Source organism: Notolepis coatsorum (assembly GCF_963971535.1).
Source record: "Notolepis coatsorum genome assembly, chromosome: 16".
Lineage (NCBI taxonomy): Eukaryota > Metazoa > Chordata > Actinopteri > Aulopiformes > Paralepididae > Notolepis > Notolepis coatsorum.
The window spans coordinates 20238187-20264226 of NC_140180.1; the positions used below are offsets into that span (position 1 = coordinate 20238187).

A 26040-nucleotide genomic window follows, 5' to 3' on the forward strand; every position below is an offset into this window, starting at 1 on the left:
TTTTGAAAGCTTAAGGCCACAGACTATTCCTTTCAGCCTCTTTTAATGTAATGTTAACTATGAGCCCTTCCCATGCCTCTACCCCCATTACCCCCCCTATACACCCACACTCACTCCTGGCTTTGGGCAAGTTTAGCAACAGCTCTCTCAGCCAAGTGAAGGACGGGGAACGGAAGCTCTCTCACCTTCCCCACGGCAGCAGTGAGCCGAGTCTACTCCCCCCTCATCACCCCTTAACTTAACAATCCTCTGGGAAACATTGGCTTGATGTGACTCGCCACTTCCCATATATAAGGCAAATGTTTCTTCTTTTTCTTAAAGTATTTTCACTGTATACCCCAACCTTTTAGTTTTTTTAATGACTGTTAATACAGTATATATATATATTTTTTTTTTCATTTTTGTAGTGTAGTAAGAATAGACCATTCTCCATTCTCTCCACCCTTTACCACTCTCTGTCTTAGTCCTTAAGTCCCTATCCTTACCCTGACCTTTTACCTGAGGTCAGCCCCTCCACACTCAGGAAGAAAGGCTGGAGTTTTAAAATTGTATAGCGGCGATCCATATTAATGTCAATTATGAACTATGAACCCACTCTGATGAAGGTGGCTTTGGAGGGAAAATGCTGGCTCGGTCTTTGAAGAATAAATGAACTTGAGTTAGTTCATCTTTGCAATGCAAAAGATAAGATGGTCTCTAACCAAACTACTGTACTCCAATATTGTTGATCAATAACCTAACACCCGTTGAAGTTAATTTAGTTCCCTGCACATTTTCTGCAAGTGTGCCTCCTCATGCCCCCTGCCCCCCCCCCCCCCCCTCCCCCCCTTTTTTATCACTTTAAATCACCTCTCATCATATCGGTTAAAGGGAATCTATACTTGGGTTGGTTGAAAAATTGGAGATGTGGAGTTGTCAGTCAGGCCATCTTATTTGTTGCCAGAGGGGGGGGGGGAGTGGGGAGGAGCGCAAGGGAGTTACCAACTCCCCCTGCTCTGTCGCTCCACCCCCCGCGCGCTCGCTGAGGACCAGTGGAGTGCGCGCGCTCAAAGCTGTCTTCCTGACCCCTCAGTAATGCCCAGACGAGGCTCCTGCAGGCCCCACCGCGCTCATTCATTACATTCACCCCCTGTCGGTGTTCTTACCGGTATGCCGTGTAATGCCAACTGTTCCCAGCTGGTTATCTAATTTCATTGGACCCCACTTGCTGTTGAATTGAAAGACTTGGGTCTTTATAGTATTGGGAGGGCTGTAACCCCCACCCCACCCCACCCCCAGGAGCGCGTGGAGGGGCCCGCGGCTGCATCAGGCAGACAGCTCTCTATCTGCACTCCACTGCCCGCGTCAGATGCTTGGGTTAGAGAGACTGCTCAACAAAAGAGATGACCTCTTTATTTCAGAGCTGTGGAGGCTTCTAGATACAAGTCATTAAGCCACAGGCATTTCTCCCTCCCCCCCATTGGCCAGGAGTCGAGAAAGAAGGCCAGGATAAAGACAATCGAAGTACTAAAAGGAAAAATAAATACAGGAAAAGTAATGGTTATTCTTCCCTTTTCCTCCAAACATGCACTGGTGTTATTCCCAGAGAAATGTGATCAGTTCATTTGGGGTGAAGGTCAAGCCAGTAAGCCTCCCTCCTTGTCTATAGGACCTTTTGAGTTTTTCTCAAGTCTTAACTAAACGATGAGTAAAAAAAAAAAATTAAAAAAAATTATAAATAAAAAAAACACATCAAAGCCTTTCTTCTCTCCCTCTCTCCCCCTTTTGTAAGCATCCGTTTTGTTTTCTTGGAAAAGAAACATTCATTGCACGAGTGTTTGAACTAAGAACAGTTGTTTTATTTTTATTTTTAATATGCCCTGTTTTATTTCCATATGGAGCAAAAAAATATGTATTGTTTGCCAAACTTATACTAACGATCTTGTTTTTCTTATTTTGTCTCTTTTGGTTCTTTCCACGACTGATATTGTTATTTAGAAGGTTTCAGGTGGGTGACACAATTCCTGCGTAGGTGACTGGCGGGACAGGAACACTAGGGCAGCAACAGTCCTCTCCTCTTCTTCCAGCCAGCTGTGGTCGACACTCTGACAAAGTCCCAAAAATATGGTAACGGGTTTGTAACTGCCAGCGAAAGAAAAAAAAAACATATCACTCCATGCTTGAACTCCTCTGTCTTGTGGCTTCCCTTTGAAGAGCAAAACGAGTAAAAACTGAAAATAAAAAAATAAAGTACACTAAGTATTCCTTTAAAAAATATATATATATATTACACTTAACAAGCCCTGTTCTGTAGCAAGTAAGTAAACAGACTCTTGGATTGGATGCAATAAACGTGAAAGACAAGTAAGAACCCTCTAACTCTTACATGTTGATAATTTTTTCCTGTTTATTTTGTTTGTTTTTCCTTCTTCATTTGGAGTTGCAGCGTTCTGATGAGGCAGATTTTAAAACGCGCTGTGAGTCTGCAGTAGCGCAGGGGCCGCGCAGCGATACCTTCCAAAGCGACACCCAAACGGCGGAAAGCGCAAGCCCTCTACCCCTGCTCCCCCCTCACCCTCCTCGGCCTGACTGTTGCAGACCCTCTAACCCCCCCCCCACTACCCTCTCTGCCAGCCTTGCACCCAGAGGACCCCACACCTCAAGACAGGACACGATCGACTCATACACCCATTCTTATCGCCCTATTGCCTCGGGTCTTCTGTGTCTTTTTAAAAGGACATTGCCACTTTCCAACCGTTCTTATTCCACACTGGCAGCTGTGGCCCGCTCTACCCCCCCCCCCAATTGTCCTGAGAGGTAGTGTGGGTACCAAGTGTGTGCCGGTCTGGTCTTTGTAAGGGTTCTGCCGGGGGGTGCTCCGGGTCTGCAGCTGGCTCACCTGGCCAGTCAGTGAGCGCAGCGGCCAAACTGACCCTCGCTAGCAGCGGGGGTCGCGCAAGCGGCGAGCGGTGGCAATAAAGACACCCATCCGGACGCCCGCATGAATGTGTGCGCACGCATTACAGGGACCTCCACCCACACGCAGTGTCCACCATGCAAGGTTGTGAGAGAGACGACGCCCAAAACAAAAAGCTACCGCTAACCGATGTCTTACCGATAATCGTCGCTCGACGAGTCTGCCTATGGGTGATGTCCTGAAGGCCTTGGGGTTTGTTTTTATTAATCTGGGGAGGAATTGGGCGGGCGTGTCGCCCCCCCCTCGTGGTTTTGTGCAAACGAGGACATAACTGTAAGATGAAGGCCTGTGTGTGGGTGCTGGTTGGATCTGCGCAGCGTAGGAAAAAGCCAAGCAGCTTAGCGCGGCAGACTTGAGCGCAGGCGAGCCCATGCTGCAGACTCACTTTTTGCTGTCTCTGAGAAATGGACACTAATCCTGTTTCTCCTCCCCTTTTTGTTTTTCCCCTTTTTTCTTCCTCTATTTCTTTTTGTTTTTGTTTTATAACCTCCCGTCCTCCCTCCTTCCCACTATATACCTTGCCCCGTTCTGCCTCTTCCTCTCCTGTCCTCTCTCCCCACTCCACGTCTTCCTCTTCCCATCCTGTGTTTTTTTTTTCTTCTTTTTTTTCATCGTTAACCCAATCAAGGCTTGTTACCTGAAAGCCATTGAGACTCAGCCCAACTTCGCAGTGGCTTGGAGCAACCTGGGCTGTGTGTTCAATGCCCAGGGGGAGATCTGGTTGGCCATACACCACTTTGAAAAGGTCAGTTGGCACACTTTCAGGAATAGCTGTCATGCGGTATTAGGTCTACTCTTTATTTGGAACAATTAGTCCTGTGGCTGATCCTCCTGGTTTGGGAATAGCACTGCACATGACTGCAGCAGACTGCAGAGAGAGTAGGCTTTCCACTCTCCAGGACCTTTACACCAGGCGTTGCAGGGCCATGGCTAAGAGAATAGTCAGACTCTAGACACCCAAACTCTGCACTGCTGCGCTACCGGAGTCATGGCAGAGAGACTCAAAAGGAGCTTCTATCCCCAGGGCCCAGGAGTTCAAAACATTGAATCCCTATTGATTGATTGAACATTTTAATTAACGGATTGCAGAATGGGTACAGTACAGTACAGCTCAATACACACAATTGTTAAGGAGATGCAGACCAGAGAAAGACTTTCGTCTTGTTTACATCAGGGTCTCCCATTTTCAATTCATAATGAGTTGAAATTAATTAATACAAATCTGATCCAATCAGATAGGGATTACAACTCCTGGGCCCAATCAATCAATCAATCAATCAATCAATCAGATTTATTTATATAGCACATTTAACATGACACGTGTCAACCAAAGTGCTGTACAGAGGGTAGATACACATAGATACATATAGACAACAAGCACACTCCGTTTTATGGGAGGCCACACAGGCAAACACATAGGAAAACAGGGCATGAGTCAGTGAACGGGAAAGGCTAGTAGGTAGAAGTGGGTTTTGAGCCTCGATTTGAAGGCATCTATCGAGGGGGCGAGCCTAATGGAGGTTGGGATGCTGTTCCACAGTTCAGGGGCTGTGATAGCAAAGGCACGGCCCCCCCTGAGCTTGAAGTTAGACCTCCGGACTGTCAGGAGCCTCTGATCGGCTGACCTGAGGGACCTGGTGTTGGAATAGGGGGATAGGAGGTCTGAGATGTAGGAGGGGGGGTGACCATTAAGGGCTTTAAAAACAAATAGGAGAACCTTAAAATCTATCCTGTAGCGTACTGGAAGCCAATGAAGGGAGGCAAGGACAGGGGTGATGTGGTCTCTCTTGCGGGTTCCGGTCAACAGTCTGGCAGCAGCGTTTTGTACCAGTTGTAAGCGGGACAGGGAAGACTGGTTAATGCCTATAATATAGAGGGAATTGCAGTAGTCTAATCTAGATGAAATGAAGGCGTGGATGACTCTCTGAAGGTCTGCAGGGGAGAGGCTTTGAGTTTGGAAATGGTGCGTAGTTGGAAAAAAACATGCCTTTACCACTGAGTTCACTTGTCTGTCGAATTTAAATTGTGGATCAAAAATGACACCTAGGTTCTTGACATAAGGCCACCAGGCCATCAGGATGCTCAATGACTATGCAACACTAGCTCACCCATTCTACATTCATTGCACACACATCCACATACCGGTACATTACACACTCACTTTAAACATTCACTTTAGACACTTTGAACACGTTTTAACACTACATCATATTCTATCTATTACTAAAAGATTTGGACTACAAAATTTTGCATTTGTTTGTACTTCCGTTTTGTACATTGTATCTTTTGCGTAGTGTTTGGTCTTTATTCTTTAAACTTTTTTACTGTATGAAGCACAGCTATCTCAGGAGGCTCATACAGAACCAAGCATTTCACTGTAATGTACAGGTGACAAACGAAACTTGATCCCACATTTGAATACATTCTGTATATATTTGTATTTGTAGGCAGTGACACTGGATCCAAATTTCCTTGATGCATACATCAACTTGGGCAACGTGTTGAAAGAAGCCCGCATTTTTGACAGGTGAGTTTGCACTCCGGAACGGAAGGCGACAGTGAGCAACAGTGGGGTGACAGTGGCTCAGGAGGTAGAGCGGTCGTTCGGTAGTAGGGAGATTCCCGGTTCGATTTCCACTCCTCCCTGGGCAGCGTGTGTCCTTGAGCAAGACACTCTTAACCCTGAATTGCTCCCGATGTGCAGGTTGTCACCTGCTCTGCCATCGGTGTGTGAGTGTGTGAGTGAATGTGAGGAATTTTTTTAAGTGCTTTGGATGAAGGAGATGAATGCACCATTTACCATTAAGGCAGTGAGACACTCCCTCACTTATTCAAATCCAATCTTTTGCTACGACACCCCATCACACCCTGTGTGCTTATTTTTACACCAGTGAGAAATGCTGCCAAACTGGATGTCATTGTCTCCCTGTTCATGTTGATGATATAATAGCGGTGTGATGACGGCATGAGGCATTTGCATAACCTAGCGTGCATAATGGCCCTACAGTGTTGTAGTCACCAGAAGGATGCAGCATGGCTGAAAGCCAGAGCAGCATGTCCACCTCTATTTGCAGTAACGATGCTGCTGCTGCCACCTTGTGGCAATGGATGAACACTACAAATGATCTGGTCTCCGTCATCAACATGACAGTAGAGCATGGCAAAGGAGGACTTCATTGAAATCCGCAATGGAAACCCATTTCAAGTGTCACTAAGAATATAGAAATAGCAACGTTGCGCAACTAACCAATACAAAAAACCCTACAATAAAATGGAATATAAATTTAAATTAAAATAGAAGTATAATATAATTATAAAATGGGCCAGGGCTGTACAATTGTGCACGATGTGGCCGAGTATATACACTAATTGGAATAAAAATTACAATACTGTGGGATAGAATATTTAACAGGGCTGTGCAATTGAGCAGTAATGTGCAAAAAGTATGAACTATGCCTCCCCTTTGTCCAGTAACAGTTCCCATTGTGACTCATGTTGCCACTATAACTAATAAATGCTGCTGCAGTCACCAATAAAACATTGTTCAGTATATTGTTGCCGCAAATTACCCTGACAAAATGGTAATATTATTTTGAGGCTATAATCACCCACCCCCTACTACGCATCACTGTTTTTAATACTGGTGGAACAGAGCTGCCCTCCTGCCTACAGGACCATGGATTTCTTCTCTCTGTGTTGTTTGCACTGCTTTCTAAATGTGCACACTGGCAGCCCAATTAGAAAAGGCTTTTATTGTGCTCAAATATTCCTTTGGCTAATTACTGAACACGGCTACATGAAACGGTGTTGCTGCTGACGAGGACGAATACAGTTGTGCAGATGGCACTTGTAGACGGGTCAGGATGGAAGGATTGGGAGAGATACCCTTTTTATTTTTTAGTGATCCATCATGGAATTGCCATGCGTTAACATGCGTTAATTTGGTCCTTGTTAGTGTGCTATCCTCTGGGTTACCTTCACTTATACCGTTTTGTGTCCACAATTTAGCCTGAAATGCCAGGAGGTAGGCCAAGTAGCTACAGAAGGGGAGCTTTGACCTTTTATTTATTTTTATTTAACCAAATTATTATTTACAATGACGGCCTGGTGAGAGGACAATGGTCCTCTCGAAGGGTAACAGGAGTTTTTTTTAAAGAGACGGATATGCATACAACACAGAGGTAAGGGAAATAATTTAAACACACATCAAACCAAAAATTTTAATTCCAAGATATGTAATACATGAAGCAGAACAGTCAAACTACAGTTAAAAGGAGTCCTTAAAAGTAGTGAGGGGAATCTAAGATAAGATATTCCTTTATTGATCCCCTTGGGTACATTTGAGCAACCTAGCAGCATTGGGGAGGGGAGGTATGGGCAGGGTAATAGTAGGCAATAAAATTGGATCTGAATATAAAAAGAAAATGAATGAGAGGGGAAAAATAAATAAATAAAAGAGCAAAGGACTTGACTTTGTTTGACCATCAGTGGTGTCACTCTGTCACCAGAGCTGTGGCCGGCTACCTGCGAGCCCTGAGCCTCAGCCCCAACCATGCTGTCGTCCACGGCAACCTGGCCTGCGTCTACTACGAGCAGGGCCTCATCGACCTGGCCATCGACACCTACCGCCGTGCCATCGAGCTACAGCCCCACTTCCCAGATGCCTACTGCAACCTGGCCAACGCCCTGAAGGAGAAGGGAAACGTAAGGCGGCCCGGGGCTCCTCTTCTGTCCGCGTATCTGCTTATTGTGCTCGTATGATGATGTCTAAGCCTCTCGCATATCCGCCAGGTGTCCGAGGCAGAGGAGTGCTACAACACGGCCCTGCGCCTGTGCCCCACCCACGCCGACTCGCTCAACAACCTGGCCAACATCAAGCGGGAACAGGGCAACATCGAGGACGCGGTGCAGCTCTACAGAAAAGCCCTCGAGGTGATGTTTTGTATTCTCTGTAGTTTGTGATCATCCTTTCATTTTGATGCGAAGGCAATGCCGCAAAACAACATGAATTTGTTATATATTGTCACCACGTGATTATAATTTATGTCTGTACAAAGGACGGGAAAATAACAACATTGCGGTTTTTATGGTTTCCGAAGTCTAGTAGTCTGGTAGTAGTCGGATATAAATATAGTAAATGACTATGTGCAGGTAAGTACAGCCAGGTGTGGATAGATATATATGCGCTGAGAATACATATATATTTATATGGTATATACAGCATTATTGTACAATAGAGCTATGGGCTATATGCAGGTGTACAAGTAAGTATATAGGTCACGATGATGTCATCAGTCCTAGGGCTGACGGGAGTAGCTGTCACTGAAAACGCTTACCCCCAAGGCCCTCTTAAGTTAGAATTTGCAGTGTTGTCTTCCTGTAACATTGTCTTATTTTCCCATCATGGTTGCTCTCTTCATAGAGACCCAAGTGACAATATTGCACACTGATCATCTAAGTGACGGGGGTGTTATATTGTCTTACAGGTGTTCCCAGAGTTCGCTGCAGCTCACTCTAACCTGGCTAGTGTCCTCCAGCAGCAAGGCAAGCTCCAGGAGGCCCTCATGCACTACAAGGAGGCCATCAGGTAGGGATGGGCGTCCATCTTCCAATATTCCTCGTTCAATTATGAAAAATCTATTTGTTTATGCGTATATCGTTTTTATATATTTTCCCTTGTTTTATACCTACACTGTATAGTGTGTCGAGAGGGGAATCTATTAACCCTTTCACTGCCACACTACCAACGGGTTAACCCTTTCACTGCCACACGACAAAGGGTTAACACTTTCACAACCACACTACAGAAGGTTAACCCTTTCACTACCACACTGCAGACCGTCTGTAGCGAATGGTTAACCTTCTGTAGTGTGGTACTGAAAGGGTTAATGCATGAAACGGTTGAAGTTACTTATATGTGCTTATTCAGTCGGGTGCAACCCGTGCCGCTGAATCCATCATTTCGAGTCTAAAATATGAATTACGCAAATGTAAAATGGTACCGAAAGTGACCTGACCTCGCTTCAAGAATCGTCTTCTTTTGACACCGTTTTCTCATCGGCTGTGATTTAAACGAGATGCCCTTACCTCTCACAGCCACTGGGGGGTGCCGATCTCCCAAAGTGCAGCTTTAATGAGTGATTAGGGCTGCTGCGGTATTGATTTTTTCCTTACCGCACAAATTTGCGAAGCCATTCAAACCGCCGCGGTAACCAAAAAATAAATAAAAATGTATGTTAACTTAAAATAATTCGTTCCTAAATAAACTTTTCGAATGCATTTTCCCACTAAAAATGTAGCCTCTAATCGGCCCGCCTGATCGCAAACCTACCGAAGTCAGACCATGTCACCCCACTTCTCAGGGACCTGCATTGGCTCCCCATTGCTGCACGAATCCGCTTCAAGGCCCTCGACCTGGCATACTGTGCGGCAAAGGGAACTGCTCCTGCCTACCTCCGATCAATGGTCTCTAACTACACACCCTCAAGACCCCTACGCTCTGCATCTTCTGGCCGTCTCAGACCCACTCCTATCCGAGCTCCGGGAGGGTCATCAAGGAGAAGCCGCCTTTTCTCAGTCCTTGCCCCACAATGGTGGAATGAACTACCCACCCCAGTTAGGACAGCCGAAACCCGTCCAATCTTTCGCCGTCGACTAAAGACGCACTTCTTCAACCATTATCTGAAATAATTCTTTTTTTTTTAAATCGAACTATCATGCACTTGTCCTAATAAACTAACCTACACTGTAGCACTCAACACTTTGATGAACATTGTTACTCAGCTGATAGAGTTGTGCCCTTCCTGATGACTTGTCGTACAGAAGTACCGTACTTTTCGGACTATAAGCCGCACCTTTTTTCCCCATTTTTCGACCCTGCAGCTTATATAACGGTGCGGCTTATATGTGACTCGACGTGACCAAACCCGAAAATGTCAAAATCGAAATATTGCTTTTTTGACTGCATTGACATTTTATTTATCTGTTCCCTTATTTGCTAAACTTAATACAACTTGTAAATTAGTTAATTCTTGTTATTTGTCTGACAGTATTGTGTCCCAATGCTAATTACATATGGTAATTAAACATTAAAACACCTGCAGCTTATAGTCCAGTGCGGCTTATATATGTACACATCATTCAATTTAGCTGCTGCGGCTTATATTCAGGTGCGGCTTATAGTGCGAAAAGTACGGGTAAGTCGCTTTGGATAAAAGCGTCAGCTAAATGTAAATGTTATTGCCCGAGACGTAAAAGACGCTGTAAAAGATGAGCTAAAAACACAGACAACGCCACTTATACGTTATTCTGTGATGATAATCATCTGTATCTGGATAACCAATGCACGGATTTTGTCGAGAACATTTATATCTATAGACTGGTGTATTTTTCGTCCACGAAAAATGGAGGCTCTAATAACTTATTGCCCGAGCTGTAAAAGACAAGCTAAAAACGCAGACAACGCCACTTATTTCAAATACGTTCTTTGAGATGAAAATTCATACAGTAACTTTATTTCGTTAGTGTGTGGCTCGTTAGTGTGTATACTTGCCTTGATGCCTGGCAGTGTAAAAAGGTCATGGTGCAAGATGAGGGTATATATGCCCTCGCAGTTATATTTGCCCTATAAATATATATATATATATATATACCGGTATATGCGGTAAATATAAATGTAAATATTATTATTATTAACATACAAATATATATTTAATTAAACTGAAGCATTTATTTTACAAATAAAAATGGCTAGGCTATTTAACTCACCAGAACTAAGCTTTTTCAAGGCATTTTGAGTTCATCCTGTTCTCTCTATAGTTTTCTTTTCTTCTGCCATATTTAGTCACTCTGGCAAATGCCTCGGAAACTCCTAACTGACGCAGTGCCGAGCCGGTACCTCCCGAGGTAGATGCGGTGCCTTTCATTGCATTGTATACAGGGCGATGAGTGGTCCTCCTAAGATGCAATGCCAGCATCACATTTATTTTCTTGCTGCAAATGCGGCACACTGCCTCATCTACATTCTTTGGCTTTTTCTCTTCATCAGGTTCAAAGCCAAAGTGCTCGCAAACAGGTGAAGTAACATTCGGTTTAGCTACAAGATCCATGTTTTGAGTTGATTGAAGAGCAGAATTCAAAGCGAAAACTAGCAGCAACGCACGTTCTGGGGTTCGATCAGAATGTTAACTCGTTCTGGGGTTCGATCAGAATGTTAACTCGTTCTGGGGTTCGTTCAGAATGTTAACTCGTTCTGGGGTTCGATCAGAATGTTAACTCGTTCTGGGGTTCGATCAGAATGTTAACTTGTTCTGAGGTTCGATCAGAATGTTAACTTGTTCTGAGGTTCGATCAGAATGTTAACTTGTTCTGAGGTTCGATCAGAATGTTAACTGCGAAACTGCGAGTGGCTCGCATCACATTTATTTTCTTGCTGCAAATGCGGCACACTGCCTTGCCTCACCTACATTCTTTGGCTTTTCTCTTCATCAGGTTCAAAGCCAAAGTGCTCGCAAACAGGTGAAGTAACATTCGGTTTAGCTACAAGATCCATGTTTTGAGTTGATTGAAGAGCAGAATTCAAAGCGAAAACTAGCAGCAACGCACGTTCTGGGGTTCGATCAGAATGTTAACTCGTTCTGGGGTTCGATCAGAATGTTAACTCGTTCTGAGGTTCGATCAGAATGTTAACTGCGTAACTGCGAGTGGAAACTTTCGAACACATGGCGTGAAGAAAATAGGCTATACACTTATAATAATTATTATAAAAAAAACAGCGGTGATGCGGTATTCAGCTTAACTCTGCGGTGGGCGTGATGGCGATAGCGCTGTAACCGCGGCAGCCCTACTGATCCCATACGACGTGTTTATTTGGTTTTCAGAATCAGCCCCACGTTCGCTGATGCCTACTCCAACATGGGCAACACGCTGAAGGAGATGCAGGATGTGCAGGGAGCCCTGCAGTGCTACACGCGGGCCATCCAGATCAACCCTGCCTTCGCTGACGCCCACAGCAACCTGGCCTCCATCCACAAGGTAAGGGAGAGCAGGAATGAAACTAGCACCTGTCGTGGATGTCTGAGGCAATTATTTGCTGGTCAGATAGTTGGTTGTTGCACATTTATTAGGTTAAAACGGGAGTTGGCTTGAGAGGACCCAATTCACTGTGTACGTCGATATTTATACATGATGGAAGGGGTGGGGCCCAGGTAACCAGGTGGGAGGGAGGGGGGATTTAGATTGAGACAGGGGGTGGGAGACCAAGGAGGGGGTGGATTTGATTTGATTTGATTTGATTTGATTTGATTTGATTTGATTTTTATTTGTCTCGAACATGGAAACATAAAACAAGTTTAAAAAACAAAGACTATTTCCATACAATAAGTGTTCGAGAAGGAACAGGGGGAAGTAAAACAACTTATCAAGCCCCGCCCCTTCCTTACAATATTTGACATTATAATTTAATAAAAATAATATAACTAATAATAAAAAATAAAATAAAAGTACAGTTTTTTTTTATATATCCAAATGAGAAAAAATAATAGGGTCACATTACTGCTCAAGCTCCTCTCTCTTATGTGTCCATAAGTGCTTGTTTATAGCTACCTTTAAATGTATTGATATTTTTGCTTAATTTTATATTCTCATCCAGACCATTCCAGAGTGATACCCCACAAACTGCAATGCACATACGTTTAAGAGTTGTACGTACCGTAGGTTGCTTTAAAGCGAATGTCCCTCTAAAATTATAAACACTCTCTAGCCGTGAAATTTTTTTGAATTCAAGGAGGGGGTGGAGGGGGGTGAGACGCAAAGGAAGGCTAGAAGGTGGGACTGGGAGGAGGGTGGGAAAGGTATTCAAGGTAGACAAAAAGGAATGGTATCGATTAGTGGGGGAGGGGGGACAGTTTCTACCACACACCCTTTTCACTCCCTCTCATTGGTCTACATTTCTTCTGTGTAAAATGCAAAACATATGTCAAATATTGACGGCATTTGTCAAGTTTGCCATCGTTTTGATTTTGTAATCAATCCCAAGCTCTGCCCTCTCTTAGCTTGACTGAGGAAGGCAACAGTCATTGGTTGAAGGGTCAAGAAAAGATGGCGGCACGTGGGATCAGTCAATCGACCCCGACATCTGGTTGCTTTATGGTTGGTTTTTTGTTTCACCTTTCAGGATTCTGGCAACATCCCAGAGGCCATTGCATCCTACCGCACTGCCCTGAAACTGAAGCCGGACTTCCCAGATGCCTACTGCAACCTGGCACACTGCCTACAGGTAAACCATCCCTGAACCCTACCGTCATAGGCAACTACCGTCCTGTCTCTCTTCTCTCCTTCCTTTCTAAAACACTTGAACGTGCTGTATCCAACCAACTTACTGCTTATCTCTTACAGAATGACCTCCTAGACCCTAATCAGTCAGGCTTCAGAACTGGTCACTCCACAGAGACAGCCCTCATTGCGGTCACAGAGGCACTTCACTTAGCAAAAGCGAAAGGCCTCTCCTCTGTCCTGATTCTCCTAGATCTATCTGCAGCCTTCGACACAGTCAACCACCAGATCCTCCTCGCGGCCCTCGCAGGAATGGGAGTGGCTGGCTCTGCGCTGACATGGTTGTCATCATACCTCAATGACCGCTCCTACCAAGTGTCATGGAGAGGGACCCTGTCGGCCACCCGCCCCCTGCGGACGGGTGTCCCCCAGGGCTCGGTTTTAGGACCCCTTCTCTTCTCCCTCTACACTAAATCACTGGGTAACATTATCACGTCTCATGGCTTCTCCTACCACTGTTATGCCGATGATACTCAACTCTTCCTCTCCTTCCCTCCCTCAGATATCCACGTCTCTGAGCGGATCTCGGCCTGTCTGTCCGACATCTCCGCCTGGATGACGACCAACCACCTCAAACTGAACCTAAGCAAAACAGAATTGCTCCACCTGCCGGCCAAATCCTCCCCCCTGACCGACCTTTCCATCACAGTCGAGAATGCAGCTGTGACCGCGTCCCCGACCGCCAAGAACCTTGGTGTTGTCCTCGACGACCAGTTGAACTTCTCTGCTCACATCGCAGCGACAACCAGAACCTGCCGATTCCTCCTGAGCAACGTCAGAAGGATCCGACCCTTCCTGACAAAAGAAGCCACCCAACTCCTCGTCCAATCAACAGTCATCTCCCGCCTCGACTACTGCAACGCACTGCTCGCTGGCCTCCCGGCCACTGCCACTAAGCCTCTTCAACTCATTCAGAACGCAGCGGCCCGCCTGATCTCAAACCTACCGAAGTCGGCCCATGTCACCCCACTTCTTAGGGACCTGCACTGGCTCCCCATTGCTGCACGAATCCGCTTCAAGGCCCTCGACCTAGCATACCGTGCGGCAAAGGGAACTGCTCCCGCCTACCTCCGGTCAATGGTCTCTAACTACACACCCTCAAGACCCCTACGCTCTGCATCTTCTGGCCGCCTCAGACCTACTCCTATCCAAGCTCCGGGAGGGTCATCAAAGAGAAGCCGCCTATTTTCAATCCTTGCCCCACAATGGTGGAATGAACTACCCACCCCAGTTAGGACAGCCGAAACACGTCCAATCTTTCGCCGTCGACTAAAGACGCACTTCTTCAACCATTATCTGAATTAAAAAAAAATAAAGAAAAAAGAAAAGAAAAAAAAATGATCTAACCCTAACTAACCATACTGTCATGCACTTGTCCTAATAAACTAACCTACACTGTAGCACTCAACACTTAGATGAACATTGTTGCTCAGCTGATAGAGTTGTGCCCTTCCTGATGGCTTGTCGTACAGAACTTGTAAGTCGCTTTGGATAAAAGCGTCAGCTAAATGACAAAATGTAAATGTAAACCAGAACTTCAACGCCCTGACACACTGTACTGTATTTCTCTTGTTCTGTGTGCACTCAGGGAGAAACCTGGTTATCTACTCGGAAATTAATGAATGAATGATCATGAATGAATGAATACTTGCAAGAATTGTCACCTGCAAATGCTCACCAAATACACACACACACACAACTTGTGAAACCAAATGTAACCAAAATTAAGATTAGAAGATGCTTCTTTGTAGGTACATTTGGTGAGAGGACCGGACCACCACAACAAAATGGATCTTTTGTGGTGGATTATGATTTATCAATTATATCGTACACGGATCTTCTGATCAAAATAAGTTTAATAGTAAAAACAATTAATACAAATACATGTGGGTTAAATGAGCTTTGGCTGAGAGGAGTGCTCTCGTTGTGGCCAGCTAGAAAACACTGAGGAAGAGACTTAAATAGAGAGGGGTGGGAGATGTTCCGTTCCAGGGTTACGGATTTCCTATTTGGGCACGTTATGTACTCTGTTCTAAATGTATATAATATGCTATTTTAACCTTTTTTCAGAGGTTCAAATCTCTACCCCAAAACTACAAATGATGAAATGTCTTATTGTCTTGTCTGTTTTACCACGTCTCCCTCTTCTTCCAGATCGTGTGCGACTGGACGGACTATGATGAGCGCATGAAGAAGCTGGTGAGCATCGTGGCAGACCAGCTGGATAAGAACCGGCTGCCGTCGGTGCACCCCCACCACAGCATGCTCTACCCGCTCTCCCACGGCTTCCGCAAGGCCATCGCCGAGCGCCACGGCAACCTCTGCCTGGACAAGGTACACGCACTGATGAAAGCAAGTACAATTTTTCTCATACATTTTTATGGCTTTGGAAGGTGCTGGCTGGTGATGGCTGCTGCTGCCTGCAGGGGACATGGGTTAGGTAAGGGGTGATTTGATGGGGGGCGGGGGGTCACTGGCCAGAGGGAATGTTTCCCCCTGTGTAGCGCGTAAGGGTCTTATTTTGAGACCAAGGGAGTGAAAGACGAGCTAAAGCTGGCGGTTGGTGGCAGATTGCTTGCAGGGATGAGGATGTGGTTATTAGATGCCATTTAAGACTGGACAAGAATTGTAGTCACAATAATAAGTTATCATTTGAGATTGATGTGATGACAGTGGTTTGACTTGATTATTCTCAGTCCTAATAAGAGTCTAAAAGATGTACTCCAAATAGAGAATGAAGTTTGTGTTTGTCCACCCTGCTTTGGCTGTCCCGTTGGGCTGTGTTTTTATACCACCGCTTGTTCCACAGATCAACGCCCTGCACAAACCCGCCTACGAGCACCCCAAGGACCTGAAGGCCAGCGGGGGCCGTCTACGTGTGGGTTACGTCAGCTCCGACTTTGGCAACCACCCTACCTCCCACCTGATGCAGTCCATCCCTGGCATGCACAACTCTGAGAAGTTTGAGGTGCGTTACGGCTCACCGGCGGCTATGTTGCACTTGTTTTTCAATTCTACGAGTGGTGGGGTTTTAAAAAGTTGTCGGGAGGGTTGTCCGCTGAAATGTCAAGGCGGTCGTTGTGCTTTCCTCTCCAGGTGTTTTGCTACGCCCTCAGTCCCGACGACAGCACCAACTTCCGTGTCAAAGTAGTAGCGGAGGCTCACCACTTCACAGACCTCTCTCAGGTGGGTGTTTACAGATGAAGGCGAAGGCCGAAACGTGTCAAATATACTTTTTCTTTTAAGTCGGAGAGAAGTGTGCACTCTTCAGGTTTTCTTCTATTTAAAAAAAAATGTATATAATTTAATAATACCGTACTTTTCGCACTATAAGCCGCACCTGACTATAAGCCGCAGCAGCTAAATTGAATGATGTGTACATATATAAGCCGCACTGGACTATAAGCCGCAGGTGTTTTAATGTTTAATTACCATATGTAATTAGCATTGGGACACAATACTGTCGGACAAATAACAATAATTAACTCATTTACAAGTTGTATTAAGTTTAGCAAATAAGGGAACAGATAAATAACATTTCAATGCAGTCAAAAAAGCAATATTTAGATTTTTACATTTTCGGGTTTGGTCACGTCGAGTCACATATAAGCCGCACCGTTATATAAGCCGCAGGGTCGAAAAATGGGGGGAAAAGCCGCGGCTTATAGTCCGAAAAGTACGGTACATTATATAGAGTGCTCAAAGACTCTTTACAGTGTAAATGACAAAAAGAAAAATGTCTCCAAACCGATGACCTGCACCTGTTGTTGGGTGTGTGGTCGTTGTTTCATTCCTGTTCATCTCTTAATTCAACACTCCTCCTCCTCGTGCCAGATCCCCTGCAACGGCAAGGCAGCCGACCGCATCCACCAGGACGGAGTCCACATCCTGGTCAACATGAACGGATACACCAAAGGAGCTCGCAATGAGCTGTTTGCCCTGCGCCCCGCCCCCATCCAGGTCTGCCTGCTTTTTCTGTTGGTGCTTTATCTAATAGGAACGAAGTTACAGGAGTCAAGAGAAAATAGTTTTAATAAGGTGCATTGCAAAACATTCCACACAGAAGCTAAAAGCCAATTTTCCTAATTTGGTGAAAATTCTTTGGGAACATAAGCGTAAGCCAATCACCAGAGCGAGTGTGATAAGGTCCAGAGTTCCAGTCCAGCAATGACGGAAACGTCATTTATGCAGAAACGGATGCCAGTGCAAGTCATGTCTCTACCAGGGAGGACCACCCACCCGTATCATACAGGATACAATGATGGCCACCATAACTGTCACCGGTGATAAATCTAAGGGCAGAATGATTTACAGAATCCAAAGGCTTTAGAGTGGAACCAGCAGCATGTCTATAAACTACGGCTTCAACAGGCTGTACTAAGGCTGGGCGATATAACGATAACGATAAATCGCGATATATTTTTTTAACACTTTGGTTGCCTTGGGTTAAATTCATGATATACCATAGGTTGCCGGCTCTATTTGTCTATGGAGAAAGTCCCCTTCTTTGCAGGGCTATAACTTTTTAAATTCTATTGCTACATTGCCATTATTAGGGCCCATTCAAAGTCCTATATGTATTGTTCATTGTGTAGCAACGTTAAACTTTTTCATTCACATATTCATAGTAAAGTATGGTCTAATGTATAAGTATGTTTTCATCTCTTTCTGCAGCTTTCTCCAGAACGTGATATATAGCCCCAAATGCATTATATTGATGATGAAATACAGTTTGATGGCAATCAGCGCGATATAAAAAATTCCAACTAGACGTACTTCTAGAAGTTACTACACGTCATCTGATGTTGACCGGATGGGCGAGGGGGCGCTTATAATTCCGTGGGCAGCGTTATACCAATCATCTAATGTGGGTCAAATGTTGATAATAGCAGTTAGTATCGAAGACGGTAACGTTACACGCTGAAACTCACCCCAGTCTCCGCGCGCCGTTGGGCGATCATCGTAGAGTAGAAATCTTATCATTATGGGATATATTTTTACCCGGTCCATCTCCAGCTTGTATAATGGTATATACGTCCAAATCATGTTGTTTATCGAGTTATTGCCAATCGATCACTGTGTAGCGTGACGAGCCAGAGTCCCATGACCTATAGCGAGCGCCCGGAAGTACTACGGACGTCTAGCACAACCTCTATGGCACATCCTGTTTGGCGATTGCGCCGATCGGCCACCAGATGGCGCTCCTGAACCGCCAGAGAGCTCAGTGGGTCCTGCTGGTGGATCTCAGGCCAGCGGAGGGGACATATGAATCAGATCGCAGATTTTTGAAATATTGATATAAGGACGCTGTACAGCGTCCTCCGGCAACTTGAGCATGGCCCGCAATGACGTCAAAAGACGTTTCATGGCAGTCAAAGTGTTAATAATCGATATAAAAAAAAATCTATTTTTTTTTTATTTTTTTTTTGACCTGCAACAGGGCAGTTTTAAAACCAGAGACAGTGGACAGACTTGTCTTTCTTGCCTGCAACTTAAAGTAATTGCTTTGCTTGTCCAAATGACAATACTGACCAAATTGAGATTTCTTTTTCTCTTGTCCATTTATTTTGTTTGCTTTCTAATTTAAAATACAGTTTGAAACCGTCTGTACACAGTAGGCTATGTGTGCTAGCAGAGCTAGACTCCAGTCACGAGTCACGGTGCACATGTGCAGTGGTTTGTCCACCAAAAAAGCGCCAAAAGATGGAAAAGAAACTAGCAGAGCCAGAACTGTTCAACTCCCCTGGAGCCACAGCCAGCAGAGAAGCCGGTTTACTTTCGCCTTTAAACCAGCTGCAGCCTGAGAACTGGAGTGTGAGGGGATGTAACACTAAAGATGGCGGCAACGACAAAGAATTGCTGCAAAATAAACATACATCTGTTGTTTAAATTTTTATTTATTTTTAATAAAAAAAAAAAGAATTTACTTATAACAATTTCGATAATTATCGATATCGAGTGATATGATAACATTATCATATCGTTATCGCGATATGATTTTTTGCCATATCGCCCAGCCCTAGGCTGTACGTTGCAAATGGTGGTCACTTGTCCACCGACTCTGGGGCATGGAGAGCCATGTGTCTAGTTAGTATAGTTGACAGAATAATATCCCAAATGACATATATTTCCTGATTACCTTACATCCCAGTTGATTGTTGTTGTGTAGCAAATTATAAATTTTCATCCTAGCGCCACGTATAGGTTCAGCGATCGGTCCCGTCTCTTACTTATCGGCCCTTCCTCTTCTCCATCAGTCTATGTGGCTGGGCTATCCAGGGACCAGTGGTGCTCCCTTCATGGATTACCTCATCTCTGACAAGGAGACGTCGCCCTTCGAGGTGGCCGAGCAGTTCTCCGAGAAGCTCGCCTTCATGCCCCACACGTTCTTCATCGGAGACCACGCCAACATGTTCCCTCACCTCAAGGTGAGACAAAATAATCCTTTTTGCTTAAATTCTCACTTGTTTATTAGTCCAGTGTCAATGTTTTTAAATATACATTTTGTATTTATTAATTTGACATTTATCTTAAATAAATGTAAAAATGGACCTGTCCCAAGCCCCCCTCCTCTTTTTTTCGATCCTCCAATCACAACAGTCGTTGCGACGCAATGAGGGCAGGGTTTGAGATGAGATGGGTTTGTAGCTCAACGGGTGGAGTGCTTGGTGCTCTGAGCATGGCACTAATATTATATATTTACTGCATATATATATATATATATATCTGAGTGTCAGATATATGTATCACTTTCTTTATACCTGTATCACTACATATTCTACTACAACTCTGTACATACATCTGATTAGCACTACACTAAGTTTAATCACCTGTACATTGTATATATCGCTGTTGCACTTTACTGCTACATCAGCACTCTGGTTGGATGCCAAACCTCTTTTCGTTGTACTGCATCTAATAGACAATGCTGTCATTCAGGCATCAACATGCTTTTTCTTTGTGTGACCCGACAGAAAAAGGCAGTGATTGACTTCAAGTCTAATGGACACATCTTTGACAATCGCATCGTGCTGAACGGCATCGACCTGAAGGCTTTCCTGGACAGTCTGCCAGACGTGAAGGTGGTGAAGGTGAGTCAGGAAGGTGAAACCCATCGGTCCTAGTGATTATTTCTGATGGTATATAAAGAATCAAGAATCAAGAGGTTTATTTGTCACATACATACCAGGGCATACAGTGAAATGTGGGTGGTCATGCCCGCATTGATTGTGCAAAGTACAATAATAAAAATAAAATAGGCATAGAAAAATAAAAAAAATAAGGTAAGACACAAGATATGCATGGTAAAAAAAAAGACATGCTAAGTTCCTGAGAAACTGGTTCCTATATACACTACTATACAATATACAATTTACAATTTTAACTCTTAATGTATCTAAACTATACTATACAGTACCTCCTTCCTGTGACTTTCTATTTTTTAAAGTGACATTTTGTTTAAAGGGATTGTTTTAGCGGTTGCCGCATGAGTGTTATGTTTGTGTGTGTGTGTCTGAGGCCATGGTTACACTTACGTTTCATTTTCGAATTATTTCGGTTGCATGTCCAAGTTAAAGGGCAACGCGGAGCTGTTGTGATTCGAGGATGATGAAAGGGGGGAGGGGCTTGAGAAGTATCTCAAAAACCATTTTTATATAAAAGAAAAGCGATGGGGATGAATTGATGCATAATGAAATATATGAATCACCATGTAATCTGTTGACGGTCAATAACATTCTTAATAATAATATTAATAATAAACTTTATTTGTATAGCACCTTTCATACAAGGATTGGAGCCCTAAGTGCTTCACAGCAGTGATGTAGACACAAAATAGACATAGGTGTAAAATCTGTATAGAATTGGCATAAATATAGACAGGCATAAAATGAGCAGAGAATTGACCAAATAAAAGCAATGCATAAAGTGCAGACATAAAATGAGTATAAAATAGACAGAATAAAATAATGCAATAAAATAGTTCTCATTTACAGTGCAACAATCGTAGAAATTAGACAGAATAAAATAGTGCAATAGAGCAGTTTCTTCCCCCGTTTCTTGTCTCTCATATTCCCCAAGGGGATCAATAAAGGAATATCTTATCTTGTCTCTCTTTGGCCAGATGAAGTGCGACAACAGCCAGGACACGTCCGGAGACACCAACGGAGCTCTGTCCATGCCTGTGATCCCCATGAACACCGCCGCTGAGGCCATCATCAACATGATCAACCAGGGACAGATCCAGGTCACCATCAACGGCTTCACCGTCAGCAACGGCCTGGCCACCACACAGGTATCACACGCCGTTTCCTCTGCCGTGGTGAACCGCCACAGCCCAAATGGGAAATGAACAGATCGTTATAGTCCAGCAAAATGTCTCCCTCTTATCAAGTATCCAAAGGTAACCGTTTTTTTTAGCGCTTGAACCAAAACTAGGACCCAACAAGATGGACATGGGAAAACAAACAATTACCCCCCCCAGCCACAACTGCTACAAAACAATTGGACAAAAAACACAGGTATCCACACATCTATATCCATCCGCACCCAACTCCTGCTACCAGCAGTCATGTCTCGCCTCGACGATTGCAATGCACTGCTAGCTGGGCCACCGGCTGCCGCCACCAAGCCACTGCAACTCACACGGAACGCAGCGGCCCGCCTGATCTCCAACCTACCAGCCCGCATCACCCCACTTCTTAGAGTGCTGCACTGGCTTCCCATTGCCGCTCGAGCTCGATATTATTTGACGAACAACGAGATGTACCCCCCCCCCTGCTGACGTGTTGTTCACGATCTGTAAGTCACTTTGGATAGAAGTGTCAGCTAAACGACTCGTAATGTGTCAAAACACAAGACTGGCGCTGGAAGATGTGAATATAACAACGCAACGTCCATAACATCGGCGTGAGCGTCCGTTCATTTATAGTGCGTTGCTTTTTGCAGATATTTTCAGTGGAAGAGGTTGTAGTGTCCGGGACTGTGGCCTTACAGGTATGGAGTGCTGGACGGGGAGGCTGCTGGTGAGGGGAACACTGCGGTTTTGGGCTTTAGAACTATTCTCAACGCCATGGCGTCACCATTTATTCACAACACGCCACCTGCTCAGTCACCAGTGGCTTCTTTCTCAGTAGTGCGTTCGTAAGTCGTTCTAGACTGCACCTTTCATTAGGGGTGTTCCAATACACCAGGGTTTCCGTTAGAAAATATTGGTGCCGGTCTCCGTGTCCTGCAAGATTTCAATCTCCCGGGCAAATGTGAGAAATTCCGTTCAGTTTATTGAGCTTAAAAACAATTGATAGGCAGGCTATATAAAGAATGACATCCTCAAGGAATGTCGATTTATAATATTTTAACTTAAAACTAGGCTACTTTTGCGTATACAGTAATTATATTCTAAATAAAATAAGTCCCTCGAGACTCCGTGCTGCTGCTGACTTGAAATCAAATACCGGTAGGTGTCTGTGGGCAGTCGGCCCGACATTAAACAGCAGTCTGTTATAGCTAACGAATTCCGTTATATTGGACATTTGTATTAATTATATCAAGCGAAGAACTGAGAAATTTGGCAGAGAGACGGCAACATTATCGTGGGGTTCACTGAAATCTATTTCCGCCTCCCAACGAAGCGATAAACTAATCCCAATAGTATGCAACCGCAGAGCCAGCGGCGCTCTCAGGTCCGGCGGTCTGGGAACCGCTCAGCAGCGCCACCCACCTAATGGCTGAATTGCCAATGGCTGAATTGGAGTATTGCACTGTGCGGGCACAACAAGCATCAAGCTCCCGCCCTGCCATTCTCATCAGCAAACCACAGGTCGCGCTGCAAACTTGCTGTGCGCGTGATATGATATAGGAACACACATCGTTGTCATTATTAGACCTGCTTGGTGAAGCAACAATGAAACAAATGTAACTATTTTAATACAATTCAAATTGTGCTTGGAGGGAATTATTTTTTATTTAATTATGTCGGACTTCAACAGATTTCCCCGGTAAAAAAAACGGTAATTACCGGACAACGGAAACCCTGCAATACACACAACACTGGTAGCATAATCAGGTTCGGTGATCTGATGCCATAAGCCATATACTGTAGAACAATTCAACTGCAAAACGTATTTTTTTTTCTTTTTTTCTTTTATCTTTTTTTTATAAAGCAAATAATGAATAGGCATGGGGGTGAGAAAGCGGTGTTAGAATAGAATAGAAATACTTTATTCATCCCGAGGAAAATTTGGCACTACAAATCGCTCACAGTAAACGGTAAACATTTAGGTAGACAAAACAAAGTCACGAATACAAATAGCCTAAGAGTAAAATATGGTCCGGGATATACATTTCCTATGTTACATTCTAATATAAAATATACAGTAAAGAATATCCAGAATATACACTAAGTGTAAAATTGTACTATGTCGGTCTAAACGTAAGAGTTCAGGAAGATGGTACTGTCACCCTGTGCTCAGTGATGCAGTGAGGCACAGTGATGCATTATAAAGTCTGATGGCTGTCGGAATGAACGACTTCCTGTGCCGTTCAGTGCTACATCTTGGGGAGTATTCCCATGTTGGCGCATCCTTACCCGTCACTCAGCGAGCGGGGAAGAGGAGACGGGAATATCTTTCACTTAACGCCGTCTTCTCCACTTGTTTTAGATCAACAACAAAGCTGCCACCGGAGAGGAGGTGCCTCGCACCATCGTGGTGACGACCCGCTCCCAGTACGGCCTCCCGGAGGACTCCATCGTCTACTGCAACTTCAACCAGCTCTACAAGATCGACCCCCCGACCCTGCAGATGTGGGCCAACGTACGTTCAGTCCGAAAGCTACACTGCGCTCTCTGACATGCAGAGTCGTTATTTTGTGGCTGCTTGGATTGTTTATTTCTGTTGCTAGAGATTTGCACATTCCCTATTGTTTGTAGTCAAAATAATGTGATGGTCTAGCGCGGCTGGGTAGCGCAGTGTACTAAGCAGTACTCGCCTACCACCGCAGAGACTCTGGGATCGAATCCAGCGGTCAGCGGTACCTCCGGCTTGGTCAGTCATCCCTACTATCACAATTGGCAGTGTTAGCGGGTGGGAAGCCAGTGGGGTGTGTGTCCTGGTCGTGGTAAACTGCGACTCCTACTGGTCTGTCGGGGCGCCTGTTCAGCAGGGAGGGTGTCAGGGGGAAATAGCGTGAACCTCTGCCTGCACACGTTACGTACCCCCAGTGAAACTCCTCGCTGTCGGGTGAAAAGAAGCGGCTGGCGACTCCACGTGTATCAAAGGAGGCATGTGGTAGTTCTATACCCTCCCCAGGCCGACAGTGGGGCAATGGGCGCAACGACCAGGAAGGGAATGGGCAGGTGTAGTCTGACGTCACTGGTTGTTCCACCCGTATAGGGATTTATCATTGGGAAAATGGATTATCTGCTATTGTAACAATTCTGCCGCATGGAAATTGAAAAGCTTTCCATTTTTGCACAAAATGAGTTCCCTTCTGTCACTAACATTATTTCTTAACACTTTGAGTGCCACGCCGGGTTTTCCTTTTTACCCCCTGAATGCCACCATCGGCGCCAATGTTAACGTTAATATCGCCTAATCTATGTTTTAAATTATGGCTATGTGTCTAATCTGCCCATCGCATTATCAAAGACTATTTTCCAGTCAGTGCTGTCAAGGCAGATTGGTTTTTTATCGCGTCATTTCCGTTTCAGAGCATTTAGAAAAGCACCCGTTTTGAGATAAAAAAAACAGCCCATTCTGGACCGTTCTATGAAAATCGTCTTTTACTGGAATATTCCACAACGTTGATATTCGTCAGCCTTTTTATGAATCGTTTTCAAATAAACGCTAGATGATCAATATTATACGTGCACGCAAGCACATTCGGGCCGCGCACGGATAATCGCCGCGTTGATTTCCTCTTGGACTTTTACAGTGAAACCGAAAGAGCCCATTTCACAAAACAGCTTATAACTTCATCAAAATTAGTCTGATTATCCTAACACTGATAACATAGAGTCCTTACCTGACATCAGATGGTATCCAACTGGTATATTCCAATTCCTGATCACCATTCGAAAAAATCGATAAGTGTATAGATCCAACGCGATACAGTAGAACTCCATGATCAGCGGGGCTCAGAGGCTCCAGAATGAACTGTGGTAACCCCGGCTGGATCAGTGGACTGGAAAATGTGGAGTACCGGATTTTTTTCCCCATCCATTTTCATTGAGTCCATTCCAAAATCCCTTATGTCATCTGAAAGACGATAGGGGGCGCTTTTTTCCACATATGATCTCCGGCGGTCCTCGTGTATACTCGGGTAGGCTCGCGTGATGCAATATGATTTCATATCGCTAAAAAAATAAAATAATAATAATTCCGAGAAATCTCGTGAGTGGCTTTCAACCACATAAAAATAAACCCGAGATATCTCGTGTGTGTCAGTTAAAGTGTTAAGCATTTTTAGTTGAAATAAAATTTGGCGATTTATTTTTTATGATTAATTGCGAATATTTTCATGTTGAGCTATAGATTGTGTATGAATAAGCACAGAAGGGTACACCATGCAAATGTTAATGCTTTATTTGTTTTAAACAAGACGATCTAGAAATGGGAAATGCATTGTGTTCCACAGAGGGTGGAACACAAAAAACGGCAATGACTTAACCACTACACCTCCCAATAGACCACCGCAACACTTCCGGGATTCTGAAATCGGGGAGGAGATTGCGGGGGGGGTCAAATTAATGAATG

At 44.5% G+C, this 26040-nt stretch overlaps 1 protein-coding gene across 5 annotated transcripts in view; it reads left to right on the forward strand.

The window, feature by feature from the left end:
• LOC311243166 (UDP-N-acetylglucosamine--peptide N-acetylglucosaminyltransferase 110 kDa subunit) overlaps positions 1–26040 on the forward strand; it is a 42627-nt gene that overhangs the window by 5015 nt on the left and 11572 nt on the right. For 2 of the 5 annotated variants that reach the window (XM_084332280.1, XM_084332282.1), the window contains exons 5-19: positions 3585–3701; positions 5404–5483; positions 7465–7660; positions 7748–7888; positions 8443–8543; positions 11836–11989; positions 13131–13232; positions 15443–15640; positions 16098–16256; positions 16385–16474; positions 17123–17248; positions 19546–19716; positions 20263–20379; positions 21411–21581; positions 23947–24099. In XM_084332280.1, the coding sequence (XP_084188406.1) occupies positions 3585–3701; positions 5404–5483; positions 7465–7660; positions 7748–7888; positions 8443–8543; positions 11836–11989; positions 13131–13232; positions 15443–15640; positions 16098–16256; positions 16385–16474; positions 17123–17248; positions 19546–19716; positions 20263–20379; positions 21411–21581; positions 23947–24099 (2076 nt within the window). Of the gene's footprint in view, positions 1–1980; positions 2107–3584; positions 3702–5403; positions 5484–7464; positions 7661–7747; positions 7889–8442; positions 8544–11835; positions 11990–13130; positions 13233–15442; positions 15641–16097; positions 16257–16384; positions 16475–17122; positions 17249–19545; positions 19717–20262; positions 20380–21410; positions 21582–23946; positions 24100–26040 lie in introns of those variants that run through there. The other 3 variants (XM_084332281.1, XM_084332283.1, XM_084332284.1) reach the window with 2 other exon arrangements.